The 19,465-nt window shown below is 35.2% G+C and overlaps 1 protein-coding gene across 1 annotated transcript; it reads right to left on the bottom strand.

Annotated features, from left to right (window-relative positions):
* Positions 1–8,325: 8,325 nt before the first annotated feature.
* Positions 8,326–19,110, bottom strand: LOC130229727 (transcription termination factor 1). Its single transcript, XM_056458679.1, has 9 exons — positions 18,199–19,110; positions 15,343–15,528; positions 12,664–12,742; positions 12,447–12,571; positions 12,114–12,321; positions 11,912–11,998; positions 11,738–11,803; positions 9,370–9,455; positions 8,326–9,172 (listed from the first exon to the last, which is right to left on the bottom strand). The coding sequence occupies exons 1-9, from the start codon at positions 18,836–18,838 to the stop codon at positions 8,964–8,966; spliced, it is 1,686 nt and encodes a 561-aa protein (XP_056314654.1). The 5' UTR covers positions 18,839–19,110; the 3' UTR covers positions 8,326–8,963.
* Between the last annotated feature and the right edge of the window lie 355 nt (positions 19,111–19,465).

Below are 19,465 nucleotides of genomic sequence, written 5' to 3'. Positions count from 1 at the left end.
CAAACTTTGGTACGCAGGCTTACTTCAAGTGGTACACGGAGGAATCGCTGAATAATAAAGTAAAAATTACCACACTTTTAACTGTTTTACACGTACGATAACACCAATGTGATCAGTAAATTGATTTTGATAGGCTAAACCTTTTATTTTATTTTAATTTTTTTAATGTTTGTTATGGTTTTAACATTAAAAGCAAATTTCCTCCCCATATTTGTAACGGTTGTTGGGGGTGTATCCTGTATTTTTATATCCCAATGTTGACAGGTATAGTTTAATCATTTGCTTTTCTGAAGCACATAGCCTACTCTAACATACAGTAAGCAGATCTAATTTCTAGTTTAAATATGTAAATCCAATTCATATATCTAAAATACAAGTTAATGTTTACATTTCAAAGATATACAAATAATGCAACATATATTTCAAAATTCATCAAAAAGAGTTTATATATGAATTTGATGGCATAAAGTAAGGCAAGGCAAGTTTATTTATATAGCACATTTCATACACAGTGGCAATTCAATGTGCTTAACATAAACAAGAATAAGAGACAAGTATAAGAAAATAAAAACAACTAATAAAAGTGATTTAAAAACAGATAAAAACAAATAAAATGTGTTAAAACAGGTTATTAAATAAGAAAGAAATAATAGTGCGAACTGTTGGACGTAGCACAGTGCTCATTCAGTGAAGGCACAGCTAAACAGATGTGTTTTCAGTCTTGATTTGAAGGTGCCTAATGTTGGAGCACATCTGATCATTTCTGAAAGCGGATTCCAGCAGCGGAGGGTGTAGTAGCTGAAAGCCGATTCACCCTGCTTTGACTGAACTCTTGGAATTTCTAGTTTATATGATCCTAAAGATCTGAGTGATCTGTTAGGTTTGTATTCAGTGAGCATGTCTGTAATGTATTGAGGTCAATTTAGTGATTTAAAGATAAGTAATAATACTTTAAAATCTATTCTGAATGTAACTGGGAGCCAGTGTAAAGACCCGAGGACAGGTGTGATGTGCTCTGATTTCCTGGTTCTGGTCAGAATCCTGGCCGCAGCGTTCTGGATGAGCTGCAACTGTCTGACTGTCTTTTTGGGAAGGCCGTGAGGAGGCCGTTACAGTAATCCGTGCTGCTGCTGATAAAGGCATGAACAAGTTTCTCTAAGTGGCGCAGTGAACCTCATAAATATAGCCCATATCTATGAGGTCCAAGGAACATTTCTAGGTTGATGAATAGGCTACTATATGATAATACTTTACATTTAAGTTCAGTAGTTTTCTTTTTACTTTTTAAGAACAGTGGCATTTTTATTTAACTTTAAAAGAACATTTTAATTTAAACGTTTAATTTTTTTAACCTGTAAGTACAGTACAGTGTTAATGTTTAAACTATTTATAATGTTAAAAGTGGCTGACAAATGACAATAATATATATTCATAATAATAGTAATTAATCTGCCATGTTTTTGAACTGTGCAGAGCTCTAGTTCCTTAACTAGGCCTACAACGCTACTGTATTTCAAAACTGGTCATTATGGTGGTACTTGGAGAAAATTTTTTGTCTTGTGTGGTACTTGTTGAAAAAAGTTTGAGAACCTCTAAGCTAAACAACACAGTTTTGAAGGAGACATTCATTCATTTTCTTTTTGGCTTATTCCTTTTATTAATCTGGGGTCGCCACAGCGGAATGAACCGCCTAACGAACTTATCCAGCATATGTTATATGCAGCGGATGCCCTTCCAGCTGCAACCCATCACTGGGAAACATCAATACATTCCTACACTACAAACAATTTAGCCTACCCAATTCACCTATACTACACGTTTTTGGACTTGTGGGGGAAACTGGAGCACCAGGAGGAAATCCACGCCAACATGGGGAGAACATGCAAACTCCACACAAAAAGGCCAACTGACCCAGCCAAGGATCAAACCAGTGACCTTCTTAGTGTGAGGCGAACGTGCTACCCACTGCGCCACCGTGCAGCCCTTTTGGGGATACATCTTATTTGTTTTACGTTCACTCCACTTAAATTTGTAAAAACTAAGGTAACTTAACTCCTCTATGTTGTCCCAACACAAAGCGATTGTGTGGAACTCAAACATTTATACGTGTATGTAAAAAATTGTTCATTTTGGACTATTTTAAAGTCACCATTGGTGAACATTCATCTGAGGCAGCCTTTTTTCCTTATATATGCTTCCCCTGGGATCTATTTTCAGAAAACATGGTTTGTCTTTCACTGTTATACAGATGACATTCAAATTTACCTGCCCTTAAAACCAAGTTTAAGTGGGTTGGAGACTCTTATGTCTTGCCTGTTGGATGTGAAAGCCTGGTTGTTTTTGAACTTTCTAGATATTAATGAGAGTAAAACCGAAATAATTGTGTTCGGCCCCTCAAATTCTTCTAGGCCACAACCAGTAAATCTGGGTAAATCAAGTTTTTCTGTGAAGCCTTGGGTAAAAAATCTGGGTGTTATCTTTGACGATGGCTTGAGATTGCATAAACACAGTGGTCAAATCCTGTTTTTTTTCAGCTTTGACTCTATGACGTCAAACCCGGGTGCGGACCAAAAGTGTTAGTGTGAAAGCACTCTTAAAAACAGTCAAACCTATTCCATCTAGAAAAAATTATTCATGCTTTCACCATATTTTGGGATCAGTCAGACAATTCTATCCCGCTTACAGTTAGTTCAAAATGCTAGTTCAAGCCGGTACCAAAAAATATGACCACATCACACCAGTCTTACACTCTTTGGTTGCCTGTGCATCATCGTGTCTCTTTTAAAATTGTCCTTTTGGTTTTTAAATCCCTCAATGGCTTGGCTCCTTACCTGTCAGACCTGTTGACTGAACATCAGCCTGGTGGTCGATCTCTTCGGTCATCTAACCAGAGACTGTTATTCATCCCAAAGTCGGGGCTGAAATGCAGGGGTGACCGTGCTTTCGCAGTATATCCTACCTTGTGGAATGCTCTGCCTCTCTGTATTAGGTCTATCTCATCTCTGTTTTTAAATCTAGGTTGAAAACTTACCTTTTTGATTTGCCATTTTATCAGTGAGAAGTGTTTGTTTAGCTATAATAATTATCAGTGAGAAGTGTTTGTTTAGCTATAATAATTATCAGTGAGAAGTGTTTGTTTAGCTATAATAATTATCAGTGAGAATTGTTTGTTTAGCTATAATAATTATCTATGAGAATTGTTTGTTTAGCTATAATAATTATCAGTGAGAATTGTTTGTTTAGCTATAATAATTAACAGTGAGAATTGTTTGTTTAGCTATAATAATTATCAGTGAGAATTGTTTGTTTAGCTATAATAATTAACAGTGAGAATTGTTTGTTTAGCTATAATAATGATCAGTGAGAATTGTTTGTTTAGCTATAATAATGATCAGTGAGAAGTGTTTGTTTAGCTATAATAATGATCAGTGAGAAGTGTTTGTTTAGCTATAATAATTATCAGTGAGAATTGTTTGTTTAGCTATAATAATTAACAGTGAGAATTGTTTGTTTAGCTATAATAATGATCAGTGAGAATTGTTTGTTTAGCTATAATAATGATCAGTGAGAATTGTTTGTTTAGCTATAATAATGATCAGTGAGAAGTGTTTGTTTAGCTATAATAATGATCAGTGAGAAGTGTTTGTTTAGCTATAATAATTAACAGTGAGAATTGTTTGTTTAGCTATAATAATTAACAGTGAGAATTGTTTGTTTAGCTATAATAATGATCAGTGAGAATTGTTTGTTTAGCTATAATAATGATCAGTGAGAATTGTTTGTTTAGCTATAATAATGATCAGTGAGAAGTGTTTGTTTAGCTATAATAATTATCAGTGAGAATTGTTTGTTTAGCTATAATAATTAACAGTGAGAATTGTTTGTTTAGCTATAATTATCAGTGAGAAGTGTTTGTTTAGCTATAATAATTATCAGTGAGAAGTGTTTGTTTAGCTATAATAATTATCAGTGAGAAGTGTTTGTTTAGCTATAATAATTATCAGTGAGAAGTGTTTGTTTAGCTATAATTTTATATTCTTTCTCTTTGTGATTTTGTTGTGCAGCACATTGGTCAACCTTTGCTTGTGTTTAATAGTGCTATATAAATAAAATTGACATTGACATTATGTAGTTTCTTGTATAATGATTTATACTGCGGAAAATCAACACTATAATTGGGTCTTAAATATTATTTGATGATTAATTTCTATAATTTATATTTATATATAGTATATAGTATATTTATATATAGTATTAATTAATTTTATACTATCAAGTCAAATGTTTTTGTGAATCAAATTTATGTTTTATGCAATTTTAATATATAATCATACGTTGCATATATCGTTTAATCTTAACATCTAAGTATTATTATATTCCTCATCATCACCAGTGGTGTGAAAAAGTGTTTGCCCCTTACTCATTTGTTTTTTTCATGTTTGTCACACTTTAATGATTCAGAACATTAAACAAATGTAACCCTCTACCGAACACATGATGAATCTATTAAAAAATATTGACTGTTTTTCTTTTCTTACAGTTTTTCCCAATTGTTTACACATTTTCTGAAAGCATGTCTCATATTGCCAGAACTCTACATGCAAATCAAAAAACACACACACATTGGGCAAAACCCTTCAATTCTCCTGCATAATGAAACGTTACATTCAAAACAATGTGATTTCTTCTCAAAAGGGTATTTTGTTTTCAGATGACACACACAAACCATCACATGAAGAGACATTTATAAGAACCAGCTGATCCCTGATGTGCTTAATGTAAAACACTATGACCACTTCTTCTCCATTTATCATGACTTACTGTAACCCTGTTTTTGTTCAGCGTTACACTTATACAGACATTACACAGGCCTACAGAAGTGCATTGTAAAATATTTCAGAATATTGATTTTATACAACACACAAATACACAGTACCAAATATATTTTACTGTATTTTCCCCACAAAAACTGTACAGTCTTCATCCCAACCAACACAAAGTTGCACATAACGTAGTCTACATATACCACCAACAGAAGTATTTACAGAATACTGTTACAGTAAAATATTAAAAAATGTGGATTTCGGTTATACACTTTCATCCCCAGGCTGAAAAAAAAATCCTCAATAGGTTTGAAGAATGGAGAATATAGAGGGAGATAAACAGCTAAATAACCTGTGTTGGCAGTGACCGTTATGAATTAGATGAGCTCTGATTTCTAAATTACATTTATGTGTGTCAGGTGTTTACCTGTGTGATGAGTTGGTATGCAAAGTAGGGAAACTGACTACAATTTTGAATGACAGTGTGTGCCTTGTGAAAACAAGAGATTTCCTGCATGACAATTGTGCCAAATGCAGAGAATTGTGTGTAGTGTTTTGAAAAAAAAAGTGTGTTTAAACCTGCAATTTGAGTGTAAAGCAGGTATTGTGTTTGTAGTTTAGCAGAATTGGTTCAGGGGGTTGGTGCATCAGTTACATGTGGAAGTCATTGTGTCTGAAGCACAAGTAATTGTGTGTATACTAAGAAAAACTGTAAAATGGCTTAAATTGAAGTGCTGTAAAGGTATTTTTAAGGTATTTTATGATATCTTGACATGTGGCAACAACGTCCAACAGTGGACCTAACTTAGAAATGTCAAATTTAGAACTTTCCTTATTATTAATAATTTTGTTGTCTGAAATTATTCAATTGGTGTTGCAGCTTTAATACTTTAACTTATAAAAAAACACGTTATACATACTTTAACAACTCATATTCCAACAGCTTTCATTTAATCCATTCTTTTTTGCTGAATATAATTAAAAACAAACCTAATATTGTATTATCATGTATACAGCATACAGTAAATATCAATATTTTCTCCAGTAGGTATTATAACAAATAAATAACAAGTCTAATATATCCAGATCAGAATAATGAAGCTAGCTAACAATTTTTATATATAATACTATATACTGTACTACACCCGTTTTATCTGCCTCCGAGCTAACTTACCTGAACTGTCTCTATCAAATGTCCAGTCTGCATCATTCTCATGGTCACTAAAACCCCTCTCATCCTCACTTTCATCTGCAGGAAGAGCCAGTTCTGTCCTTTTCTTCTTTTACTTACCTTAGAACAGGCATGTCCAAGCTCGGTCCTGGAGGGCCGGTGTCCTGCAAAGTTTAGTTCCAACCCCAATCAGACACACCTGGGCTAGCTAATCAAGCACTTAGGCTTTCTAGAAACATCCGTGCAGGTGTGTTGAGGCAAGTTGGAGCTAAAATCTGCAGGACACCGGCCCTCCAGGACCGAGTTTGGACACCCCTGCCTTAGAACATGGTGGTGCTCGCTAATACACAACTAATCAACTTTATATTACTAGCTTTCATGTTGTTATTGTTACAACTTAACAATTCACAGCTGACCTTGCTAGCTAGCTAACCCATTGCAATATTGCATGTTCCACTATTGGAGTAAACATACTGAGATTGACTCTCTTCAATGAGTATGCTTTGCATTATTTATTTAAAAGTACTATGTCAAATAAAGTCTTTTCTTCTAAACAATAACAAGTCCTTAAAGTACTTTAATAACAAGTGCTGTAAAATGCTAAAGAACTTGCTAAACTGAAGATTAGAGATGAAATCAAGGCCATTATCACTTATTTTCTCTTTTTTTTTCTGGGTTGCAAGCAAAGTCCTGCAAACTCTTTCGTTTTAAGACATTTGGAGCAGAAGATGGAGCTGGTCCAGTGGAGGAGGCTGAGGGTCCACTGTTTGTCCAATCATGTTTTTTTCTTCCATCAAATTAAAATACCAGGCTACCTCAAATCGATCGCTCCACAGGAAATATGCATTTAATTAATGCTCCGCTGTTATTATTATTCAACAAAACCTCTGTCAACATTTTTAATAGAAGTCATTAGATTAAAGATTATGTCTTATTATTATGACTTATTTCCTCCGTCTCACTCGCAGTTCATGTGTGTGTGCCAGTGGTGTAGTCCTAAAAAAAAAGGTGGTGTACTATTACACTCGACCCAAATTTTAAATAAAAGTAGGCAAAGAAACGACAAAAGTCAGTGTTTCTTTGATTCATTAGCTATATATATTATATATATATAAGCTAGCATTGGCAATCGGCTGTATGTATGCAGTATGTAGCTTATATAATCATTTTAATACTGAAAAGAGTCAATCAAGATAGTTACAACAATTCAGTTCACTTTTATTTAAGTTTACTCAATAGGGCATGTGCATACATAGAAAGACAGCTTTTTAACTTACTTTCTTTATTGGATACTTTACATTTAATAGGTTCCTTTAAACATCAATCAGCCATTATTTTTGATTGTCAAATTCATGCATGCTTGTTTTAAACCAAACTAATAGGTCTTCTGTTGTCGCTATTATATACTAGTAGTTACCCTTTTAAATTGCACATTGTTACGCAATTTAAGAGTGGTCTTTGCCTCAAAAAAAAAACTTTTTAGAGTTTTATGTATGTATATATATATATATATATATATATATATATATATACACATTTACACACATTTATATACATATACATATATATAAACATATATATACATATACATATATATATATATATATATATATATATAAACATACATATACATATATATAAACATATAAACATACATATATATATTCCCTGTAGTGGTAGGCACGATTAAGACAAATGTGAAATACTGTTGTACTGGGGCGGTTTTAGGATTTTCATTTTAGGGCGGATCAGGAACAGATCATTTTGGGGTAAACCAAGAAAAATGTATATCCATTTACAAGTAAGAATTGAAAATAATACACTAAAAATTAGGGAAGTTTAATCAGAAAAATAAGTGAGTATACCGAGGGTATATGCAATTATTGATCCTCAGAAGTGGTAATACCCAAACAGCTCGTGGAAAAAAGTAAGCATACTGAGTATACATGCGTATAGCAAGGACTACACCACTGGACTGTGCGCGCTGTGTGTGATGGAAGAAAATGACAATGAACCTCTAGGCTCATTTTGTAGTTCATATGCTATTGCATAAATTTGCACACACGTTTTATAAGCTTTAAAATGAAAGCCTAAGTTTGGTGAGGAGTTGTCATTATACAAACATCAAGAAAATCTTTGGATTTGTTTGATTCATAGATTGTAGGCCATTTTAAAAACTGATATAAGAACTATTAATAACTGTAATTTTCCAAATGGAAAAAAGTTGTTTTGTTAGTTGTACACCAAATCATTAATAGCCTGTTTTTTAAGTTTATGACGAGGCTCCAGGCAGCACAGAGGAGATCAGCGTCAGTTATAGGTTACAGTTTTTATTGACATTTACATTTGCATTCAGCAATTACTGACAATAAACACCAGTCGCGCTACAGAAAAACACTGCATGTCATGTGACTTAACCAAAGCACATCATTGGCTACACTAAGGTCTTCTCTTTCCAACAAAAAAATGTAACGTTGGTCTTAAAGAAACAGTGGCAGGGAAATGAACATAAGTATCATGTTGACATATGGGAACACCATGCGGTAGAGGGTTAAATATTGATTAAAGATAACCCAAGTAAACACTTCTTGCAGTTTTCAAATGAACATTTTTATTAATAAAGAAAAACCAAAAATAAAACATAGCCCTGTGTTAAAAAGTGTTCTTAGAAGATCACATCTCTGAAAGGCTCATGAACAAAATGGACAGCCGTCCTCCAAGGCTCTTTAGTTTGCTCTTACAAGAAAGGATAATTCCTTGTGAGTTTCCATGTTGTTAAGAATGTAAAAACAAGTGTTAAACAAACAAAATGAATCATATTTCATATCCAGAATACATTTAAAATGCAATAAAACTGCAGTTTACTCACTGCCCAGTTCATTAAAACACACGAGAATAAAAAGGCAACTATGTACAACCTGAACATGTCTTCTTTAAAACATTAAAATATTTCCACTGACTGCAATTGATTAAGCAGAGCTGTTTTTCTCCTGCTGGACAGTTTCTTCATCACTGTCACAGCATTCATCCTCATTAATGTCTTGAAAAATATCTGCTAGCCGGAAACTTTTCATCTGGTCAACCTTAAGTTTATCATCATCATCATCATCATCATCAAGGTCTTCGCACTCTTTCATCATGCCTGGCAAAACATTCTCATAGAGAAAGTCAACAGTGTCTGAAAGAAAACAACAGACATACAATATAAGCAGGCAATTTAAACTAGATTTGATTTTTCAAATTATTGTACACCAGACATGTTTGCAAGTGTCCTGAGATTTGCAGTTGTTTACAAAATTATGTTGAGTCTCTATGTAGAGTGTACTATAGAAAACAAAAGAAAGCAGTGGTCCATCTAGAAAAGAAAACACCAACCTGCAAAACACTTGTTTTTCCAATCTGGCACATAGGAGACTTTTAGCTGGTGCCACCTTGATTGAACGTTTGATGGAAGAACATCCCTATGAGACGAAGAGAACAAAGATGAGACGCCAAGCATGTTTACACCGGCAGCTGCATTATTATGCCTGAACAAGCAGGTGCACCATTATAGTTACTTGCTGGGAACTGGAATCATGTAACGTAACTGTGCTCAGATGCCATTATCCCCTGCTTAATTTAACTCAGCTGAGGATATCTGTTATTCCAGATTGAGCAATCTCTTCAATATATCCTCCATATCATATTTCACCAACTGTTCCGAATGCTTTTTGCCTGAAACAATGATAGAAGGCAGGATGGAGCCATGCTTTCATGCTGTTGATGCCAAATTCTGACCCTACCATCCGAAATCAAAAATCGAGACTCATCAGACCAGGCAACGTTTTTCCAATCTTCTGTTGTCCAATTTTGGTGAGCCTGTGCCAATTGTAGCCTCAGTTTCCTGTTCTTAGCTGACAGGAGTGGCACCCGGCATGCTCCTCTGCTGCTGTAACCCATACACCTCAAGGTTAGACATGTTGTGCGTTCAGAGAAGCTCTTTTGCATACCTCGGTTGTAACGAGTGTTTATTTGAGTAACTGTTGTCTTTCTATCAGTTGAAACTAGTCTGACCATTCTCCTCTGACATCAACAAGGCATTTGCGCCCACAGAACTGCTGCTCACTGGATATTTTCTCTCTTTTGGACCCTTCTCTGTAAACCCTAGAGATGGTTGTGCGTGAAAATCCCAGTAGATCAGTTTCTGAAATACTCAAACTGCCCGTCTGGCACCAACAACCATGCCACATTCAAAGTCACTTAAATCACCTTTCTTCCCCGTTGTGATGCTCGGTTTGAACTGCAGCAGATCGTCTTGACCATGTCTACATGCCTAAATGCATTGAGTTGCTGCCATGTGATTGGCCAATTAGAAATTTGTGTTAACAAGCAGCTGGACAGGTGTACCTAATAAAGTGGCCAGCGAGTGTAGTTTCTAGCCATACATGTATAAAAAATAGCAACTATTAATTTTTCATAGATAATTTAAATAGGAACATTTTCAAAACTGTTTATTTTTGAGCAAAATGCAAACGGTCTAATGTAGGGGTGTCAAACGTACGGCCCGCGGGCCGGATCAGGTTTAATGCAGCCCGTGAGATGATTTTGTAAAGTATGAGCAATTCCTGCAATTTTTCAATAAAAGAAACTGCTGTTCTAATTGTGTCCACTGGATGGCGGAATAGCTAACTATTCATTTTATCTTATCCAGAAGCCTGAATCAGTGTCAGTTTGACAGCCTTCTCAGTGAAAAAGACCACATCTATACCCTGCCACACCACATTGAGGTGATCTCATGAGGAAACATAACTATTTTACGTTTTGTCAGTTTAGTGGCTATTTTATACAAGTTTAGCCGTATGAAAATGTACCATTTTAAAAAAAGAGGTGTGGCACCCAACCACACCCCTGAACCTAACCATCATTGGTGGATAAGCAAATCGTACTATATTGTATGAATGAGATCATACGAATTTACACAAATTAGCCTCTATGTTTGGAACCACATATCTGTGTGAGCAAGTTTTCCCTGTAATGAGCATAAATAAAAGAAAACTCATGCACAAGCACTGGAATCAGATCCTGAAGTTGGCTGCCACTCAGGACGTGACGCCTGATATTGATGCGCTGGTGAAAGCTAAAATATGCCAGGTATCAAGAGTCAAATAAACTATGCAACCTCACAGTGCTGCATGAGACACCCTGATATTGTTCTGCAGACATCCCAAGTCTCTCAGAGGTCCCGGGAGTCTCCCGCATATGCATAGAGACCCCTGAATGCCCGCAAACGAATGATAATCTCCTGGAAATTGCACGTCCCAAACCCCGCTCTTCAAACATGTTGCGCACTCCTCTCTCTTCCCAACTGTCTTCACATCATAGCTTTACATACGTCGCCACGCACTTCCCTCCCACCGCTCTTGAAATATGTTGTGCTACGACTCAACCACCCTCACCCCCCCAACCCGCTCTTCAAATATATCGCCTATATCCTATACCATGGTTTTACCAGTCTGGCCTACTTGTGAACAGATTTTACTCTATGTGGCCGCTGAGCTAAAATAATTTTGACACCCCTGGTCTAATGTGATTTAATTATTTATGCTATGCTAAGCAAAAGTGTTTCCGCCAGACTTGAAGATCGACTGAATGGATTTTAAAAAGGTAAATCTCAACTGATTAACAGGATTAGCAAAAAAGGTGGAGTGTTCCTTTAAAAATGAATATGAAAGAAAATAGGACAAATTCAGCAAATAATTCTCACCCGGAAACAGCTGTGAGATCCTCCCAGGGAATATCCACAGCATCCTCCACTTGCAATTCATACATTCTGTGTCAAAAGATCAGTGTTACAACATTATTACAATTTTAAATGTAAAATGAGAAAAACGTGTTAAGATAACACAAACAATACAAGCATGTAAAAACAAGATCTTACGCTTTAATGAGTTTGATTTTGGCCTCCTGAGCTTTCCTGCCTTTAAATGTAGTCCCTGAGGACATCCGAGCAGAGAGTATGGACATCCTTAGGGGTAAAGTACAAAAATCAGGTCAATGTTGATCTGAAGAATGTTCATATGAAGAAAAAAATCATATAAAATGCATGAAAACAACAACACAATATATAAGTGCGCTCTTACCATTTTGATTTGCATGATATCCAACATCGAGTTTTAACCGTCTCACCAATTCTGGTCCAGGGCAAATTTTTGTACAGTATCTTTCTATCGACTCTTTTTGGTTTCCTTTGATTAGGGTTTTCAGACTTCAGCACAGATAAAATATGATCTCGCACAGCCCTTAAAAGCCTCTGCACCTCCTTTGACCTCCACGGTCCCCTTCTTTTATCTGTGTGATGAATAAAGATATAAAAGTTGTAGAATTATAAAATGTATAAAAGCGTATAGAGATGTAAAATAAGCTGCAATTGACAGCTGAAAATTGTGAGAGGAAGCTCAATGAACTAGACTTACCTATGAGTGAAAGCCGATACTCAAGGGCACGACAATTTCGCCTTGTCTTGTCAGAAATCTTTTGCCAGTTCCTGCCATATCGTTTATAATATTTAAGCAGTAATTTTTCTTCTTCTTTAGTAAAACTTTTGAGAAAAAGGAAGAAATCATTGAGGTTAAGCACAGAACATCCAGAGCAGAACTACAATATGATCTATGTAAATAATATTTTACTTACGTTCCCTTATAGTTTCTATCATCATAGACCTTCGCTCCACGATCGTAAACATCACCACAAAACCTGGGAATTCCATCCGCTGTTCAATTTTGATTTAGAAAGAGGAACAACTTTATTAAGCAACTTTCAAATTTATTTAGTATCTCTAAAATGTTCAATGCACAGCTTGCAAATGCAAAATTAAGGAAAAACAGATTATACATTCATTTAGCTCCACCCTGAAGACACAACGTCTGTTTAACTGTATCATTTGCAAGTTTAACGCAGGGGTACTCAAGCACAGAGGCTTAGGGGGCCACATTTAAGTCACATAAAACACGAAGGGCCACAAACTAGAAATTTGCAAAACAAGATTTCTTTATTTAAGAGCGTTTCATCAGTTTAACAAACTTCAAAATGCCGCCCATTAACAAATAATACTGATAATATAATGATATAACATGATGACATTTTGATGAAAAAAAGTGAATTATAAAGAGCGTTTATACACAGATTATTTAACTTTATGTTGAACACCATTACAAATATGCCAATATTTAATTATAATATTTAATAATTTATTAGGCTTATATAAATTTACTCATATAGAGTTGAAGTCAGAATTATTAGCCCACCTATGAATTTTTTTCTCTTTTTTTAATATTTCCCAAATTTTGTTGAATAGAGCAAGGAAATTTTCACATTATGTCTGATAATATTTTTTCTTCCGGAGAAAGTCTTATTTGTTTTATTTTAACTAGAATAAAAGCAGTTTTTGGTTTTTTAAAAGCCATTTTAAGGTCAAAATTATTAGCCCCTTTAAGCTATTTTTTTTTCTTGATAGTCTACAGAACAAACCATCGTTATACAATAACTTGCCTAATTACCCTAACCTGCCTAGTTAACCTAATTAACCTAGTTAAGCCTTGAAATGTCACTTTAAGCTGTATAGAAGTGTCTTGAAAAATATCTGGTCAAATATTATTTACTGTCATCCCAGCAAAGATAAGATAAATCAGTTATTAGAAATGAGTTATTAAAACTACTATGTTTAGAAATGTGTTGAAAAATCTCTCAGTTAAACAGAAATTGAGGAAAAAAAATAAACAGGGGGCTAATAATTCTGACTTTAACTCTAGGTCCTTTAAAATTTAAATCAGCTTGTTTCTCATTCTGCTTCGAGGACCATCTGCCGTTTACAAAATGCAAAGTGTAATAAATAATGATGGAGGAAGAGAGAGAGAAGCTTTCATTACTGCAGGCACTACCACGTCATTGTACAGTTTTGTTTATTTAATAATAGTTTATTGAACAATATTATTTTATTAATAAATTACATGTTGCAGGTTAAAACTCATAACCGACATAATTTCCCATGTTGATTATTTTAGTTTTTAAAGGGCACCTATGGTGAAAAATCTACTTTTAAAGCTGTTTGGACAGACATATGTGCAGGTATAGTGTATAGACAGTCATATTGGGGTGATATAAACACACCCAGTTTTTTTTTATTTTTAAATTAGCAACATAAAAACGGTGGACCAATTGGAGCAGTTTTCAGATCGACCGCAACTTCACGTAGTAGTGCGGTCCCCCCGCCCACCGAATTGATTGACAGCTGCGCGTATTAGCATGTCCCGGTACTCACGTGTATAATCATTTCAACAAGACAAGACATGCGCAAAGCAACTGGGAATAAAAGGTGTGTTCAGTTCGCTAGGATCATCAATCATCATCAAATGTGATCAAGAGTGAGTTTTACAAGTTTAAAATGTTTTAAAACAGAGCATGTGTGTAATGAATTATAGCGATTCACTTCAGCTTTACTTCATCAGCACAGCCAGTGTCAGAACAATTATAAAGGAAGATGCTTCAATCCCGGTTTGTGGACATTAAATCAAGTTTATTTTGTACATTAACAAAACAGATGTCCATATAGCAGTGAGGATTAACCTGTATCCTGTCACTAATGCATGCAAACAGAGTGCATAGCTAAACGCGTGCGCTGTCTCTGTCTCTCTCTCTCTCTGTGTCTCTCTATTCTTGCCATAATAAAAATATATTTGTAAAGCATTTTAATAAACTTTAATAGGTAAAACAGTTTGAGATATGAACAAAAGCAAGTGATGTTGTCTTGAATGGTTTGATCTTGATTGGTTGAAAAATCTTAAATGGTTATAAAAATCTTTTATTGCTCAAATAATTTATAAAAACAATAAAATAATAGGTTTACAAATATTGAATGATATTATTGATATGACGTAGTTCTGGAAACTTTCGTTTATCTGCCTGATTTTACAGTCAGTTTCTTTTGACCACCCCCTGTTGTTTTAAAGAATATCACAACAGCGAACGCAACAAGTATAAAAGCCTTGTCCGTTTTGCGAGGTGCACGCGCAGTCAGCGGAGGCGCGCGATGCGGCCCCAGGCGAAAGTGTAAATCCAGCTTTAGGGCCCCCCTGAAGGCTTGGGCTGGCCCTGGTTGAAGGGATCAATTCATTTGCATATTGTATTAGTTAAAACCTTCAGTTCATTCTGGCCTGAAAAATTTGTAATTTGATGACAAAGCACTACATTTTGGGTGGAAGATTTTTTCATGCGAGTATATGGAATGTAAAAGCTCACACGTTGTTTAATATCTACAAAAGGATTATGATCTTAGACACAATAAACATCTAGAGAAGAGGTCAAATCACTCACCAATCCTTTCAAAAAACCTGTGCTGCTTTTTCAACTTTCTCAGTGCCGTTGCTTCTTTTGGGTACCGGCAGGGAAAAAAGAGCCTGACAGCATCTTTCACTCCTGTGAGAGCCAAAAAGTTGCTTACGTTCAGTTTTAACCTTTCATTTTCTGCAGTGGAAAATCTTCCATCTCTCATTTGGATGCCTGTCACATAAGAGAAAGGGGCAAAAAAAATTACAGTGGGCTGCAAAATTCTCTGAAAAGCTTTTGGAGATGGCTTATGATACAGAAATTTACATTCAATTCATCCGCAACAGCTCTGGTGGACATTCCTGCCATCACGCTCCCTCAAAACGCATGATATCTGTGATTTGTGATATTGTGCTGTGTGATAAAACTGCACACTTTAGTGAGGCCTTTTATTGTGGCCAGTCTAAGGCACACCCGTGCATTAATTATGATATCAGATAAACTCTCTAATCAGCATCTTGATATTCCACGGCTGCGAGGTGAATGGCTTATCTTGGTGAAGGACAAATTAAGGCCAGCCATACACTGTACAATTTTAGGTCAGATTTCTGACTTGAGCGACTCTTTGAATAAAGCCCAATTTCAACTTTGTTGTGCATCATTTGTCATGCTGTGTACAGGTGAATCGGAAAGGCGATTAAACTCTCCCAATCAGCAATGAGAGGATTTTCTGTGATGTCAGAAATTTAGGTTTTGCACTCATGAGGAAATCATACAGTAGGATCAGAGCTGCGAACAGATTGTGCTGAACTCATTGTTTGTGCCCTCATTGCACCTCTCACAAAAACAGACACACACAATATATATATATATATATATATATATATATATATATATATATATATATATATATATAATATAATATAATATAATAATATAATATAATATATATATATATATATATAACAATGCACAGAAACAATTAAAGGTTTTTTAAATTTCTTGTTTTCCCACAACATATGCACCATACATCATAAACACAATATGCTGGTTTGCAAACCATTACTGAAAGAAGAAGTGGTGATATGTTGAATTCCAAAAGCAGTCTGTGAGTAGTCAGTGCTGAACAAACAGCGTGAGCACCAGTGGTGTGAAGTAACTAATTACAAATACTCAAACTACTGTAATTGAGTAGTTTTTCTCAGGAATTGTACCAAGTAGATTTAAAAATGTGAACTTTTACTTTCCCTTGAGTACATTTTATTCTGTTTCAGTACTTTTACTCCACTACTTTCTTTTAACCTGCAGTCACTACTTTACTTTTTCCTGTCTATGGGGATTAGAAAAATCAGTCCTGCGATTGCAATCAAATCAAATCGCACATAGAAGGTAAATCGCACCATAATTTACTACCCCAAGACATGAGCACTTTATAATTGCAGCAAACTGTTTGGAAGCATTAAAAGTGCCCAAGAAGATGTCCAAAATCTTTACACACATTGACCCAGAGACTGTTTAGATGCAAGTCACTGATGAGAAGATGACGCCTGTTTACTGTATGTAGAACGAAATGGCCTTAAACACCCAGCAGGCACAAGACGTCAGATTGACAATGACCCTAACGTCATGGACGCAGCATTATTTTGAAAAATTAAAATCAGGTTGACGACTCAACATCAGGCCAACATCAATGTCCAACGTCCATCAACGTCTAATGATGTTATAGCTTGACGTTGCGTGGATGTTACCAATATGACGTCTACCAGATGTTGGATTTTGGTTGCCATACCTGACAAATAAATGTTAGTATTTGATGTTAATTTGACGTTGGTTTAAGATGTTGGCTTGACGTTGGATTTTGGTCCCTATCTAACAACCTAAAATCAACCAAACATCAACGTCAATTTACGTCATTATTGGACATCAAAATAAAGTTTTCCTTAGATGCTGGCTAGACATTGAATTTTGGTCACCTCTCATCACAGCCTAAATCTAACCTAATATTAACATTTTATGACGCTGTGTGCCCGCTGGGTAATAACTAAATGCACTACAGAATGTTACGTTTACACACATCCACATATTACATGTAAACGCATCAGCTTTTCCCAGCGTAATACTCACTACCCTTGAGTACTTTTGAAATGTCTATTTTTTTACTCATACTTTGAATAATATTTACAACACACACTTTTACTCTACTCGCACTATGTTTTTAGGCAAGTAATGGTACTTTTACTTGAATGATTTCTCAGTTCTCTTTCCACCACTGGTGAGCACACAAACCATATAGTGTGAGCACACAACCGTACAGTGTGTGTTGGTATCTTGTAGAAATTGCAAAGTTTTCACAGTGTTTACACAAATGTGCGAAAAATAATTGACAAACTATGTTTGCATAGAAAAAGTTTTTAAATTTTTGAGTTCAATCATGAAAAATGGGAGCAAAAACAAGTGTTGTGTTTATATTTTTGTTGAGTTGATGATTGTTGACACACACATGCACATTTAGTGGATCATCACCACCCATTCTTGTCTTAAGACAATTTTGAAAAGCGTTTTTGATCCAATTCAACATGTTGACTAGGGCTGTGCGATAACACGATATTTGATCGTGGACGATCAAAATTACTGACGGTCCACTTTTTCAGAAAAATCGTTGTATCGACGTATTAAAATATTCTCAAACATACATGGTAAGAGTATATTTTTATATGGGGACATTAGTTTGGTTATACTGTACCTTTGTAATTTGCAAAATAGTCTTAAAAAACAACTTGAAAAAGAATTGGGATAAAAATCATGAATTCCCCAGAAAAAAATCGTGATATGATATTTTTTCCATATCGTCCACTCCTAATGTTGACATTTAATATATTTATGATAGTGTTATATATGGCTTACCTTGTTTTCGAAATTCCTTAAACCTTGACAGGTCATACCTTATTATATCTTTTATATAACTCTTGCTTTGGGATTCTAATTTTATTTTAGGGCACAATTCTTTCAGTTCTTCCAGGAACTTTGAATCAAGTTGATTTTTTTGAGTTTTACTTTCGCGCTTTTCAGCAGTAATTATCACATCAGGCGGGTCGCTTTCCTCATCTCTCGTGTTTGGCTCTTCCTCATGCTCTGTTCTGATGTCAGTCTGTTCTTTTGTCATGTCTTCACGGTTTGTCTGTTTCAGCTTTTCTCTCTTTTTCTTTCTTCTAGAAGTCTTCTCTTTCCTTGAACCCTGAAGTTCTTGTGTTTGTGCTTCATGTTGATTCGAGACACCATCATCCAACACTGAAGTCTCGCCTTCATTATCCAGCTTTCTTCTCTTCTTCTTTTTGCCTGTATGTGTTTGCAGATTATCATCAGATTCAGTTTTACTGTTTTTCCTCTTATCCTTCTTTTTACGGCGTTTCTCAGTCTGTTCCTGTGGACTTTCAGTGAGCTCATGCTGCTCTGTAGTTTTACTTCTCTTTTTCTTTTTCTTCACCTTTTCTCCATCAACGCGGCCATTACAGTCTTTACGAGAAAATGACGGTATTTCATCCATATTAAGTTAAAAATCTTTAAAAAGTAAAAATTACGACGAAACAAACATAAAATCCAACTTCTCCTGACCGAAGACTGTAAAAACTTATTCTGGCGACTCCTTGCTCGTGTGTCGTTAATTTCACGTCATAGGCACAAACACATTACCACAGGAACGAGGTTACGAATTACAAATATATGTTAAGCTTTACATTTATGCACAGGGAATAACTATATAACGTCAGTTGAACATTTTGGCGGAATGTTTACCATGCGCACTGTTTTTCCTGCACTTCTTCACTGATTAGTGAGCACATCCTGCGATCTTCTCAGCGACACAACAGCTGCCACCTGACGGCAAGGAGAGCCATTACATAGATGTGACAGAAAAACTAGTACATATACATAATTAAAAACTAGCAGTATGCAATTCCAAGTACATTATTGCTGTAGAAATATCTAAAGATTTTCATCCTTAATTTTCTGCATAATTAAAAAAAATAAACATTAATGTTCAGTCAGTTCAAGCCTAAAAGGAGAAAAATAACATTGTTCAATATTGTTTTTATAAATTTAGTTATACATAATCCACACACAAACTCAATTAATTATTCATTTCTTTAAATGATTCATTTTCTTTTTGGCTCAG

This window comes from Danio aesculapii, chromosome 5 (assembly GCF_903798145.1).
Source record: "Danio aesculapii chromosome 5, fDanAes4.1, whole genome shotgun sequence".
NCBI lineage: Eukaryota > Metazoa > Chordata > Actinopteri > Cypriniformes > Danionidae > Danio > Danio aesculapii.
This window is presented reverse-complemented; position numbering and strand designations above follow the sequence as displayed.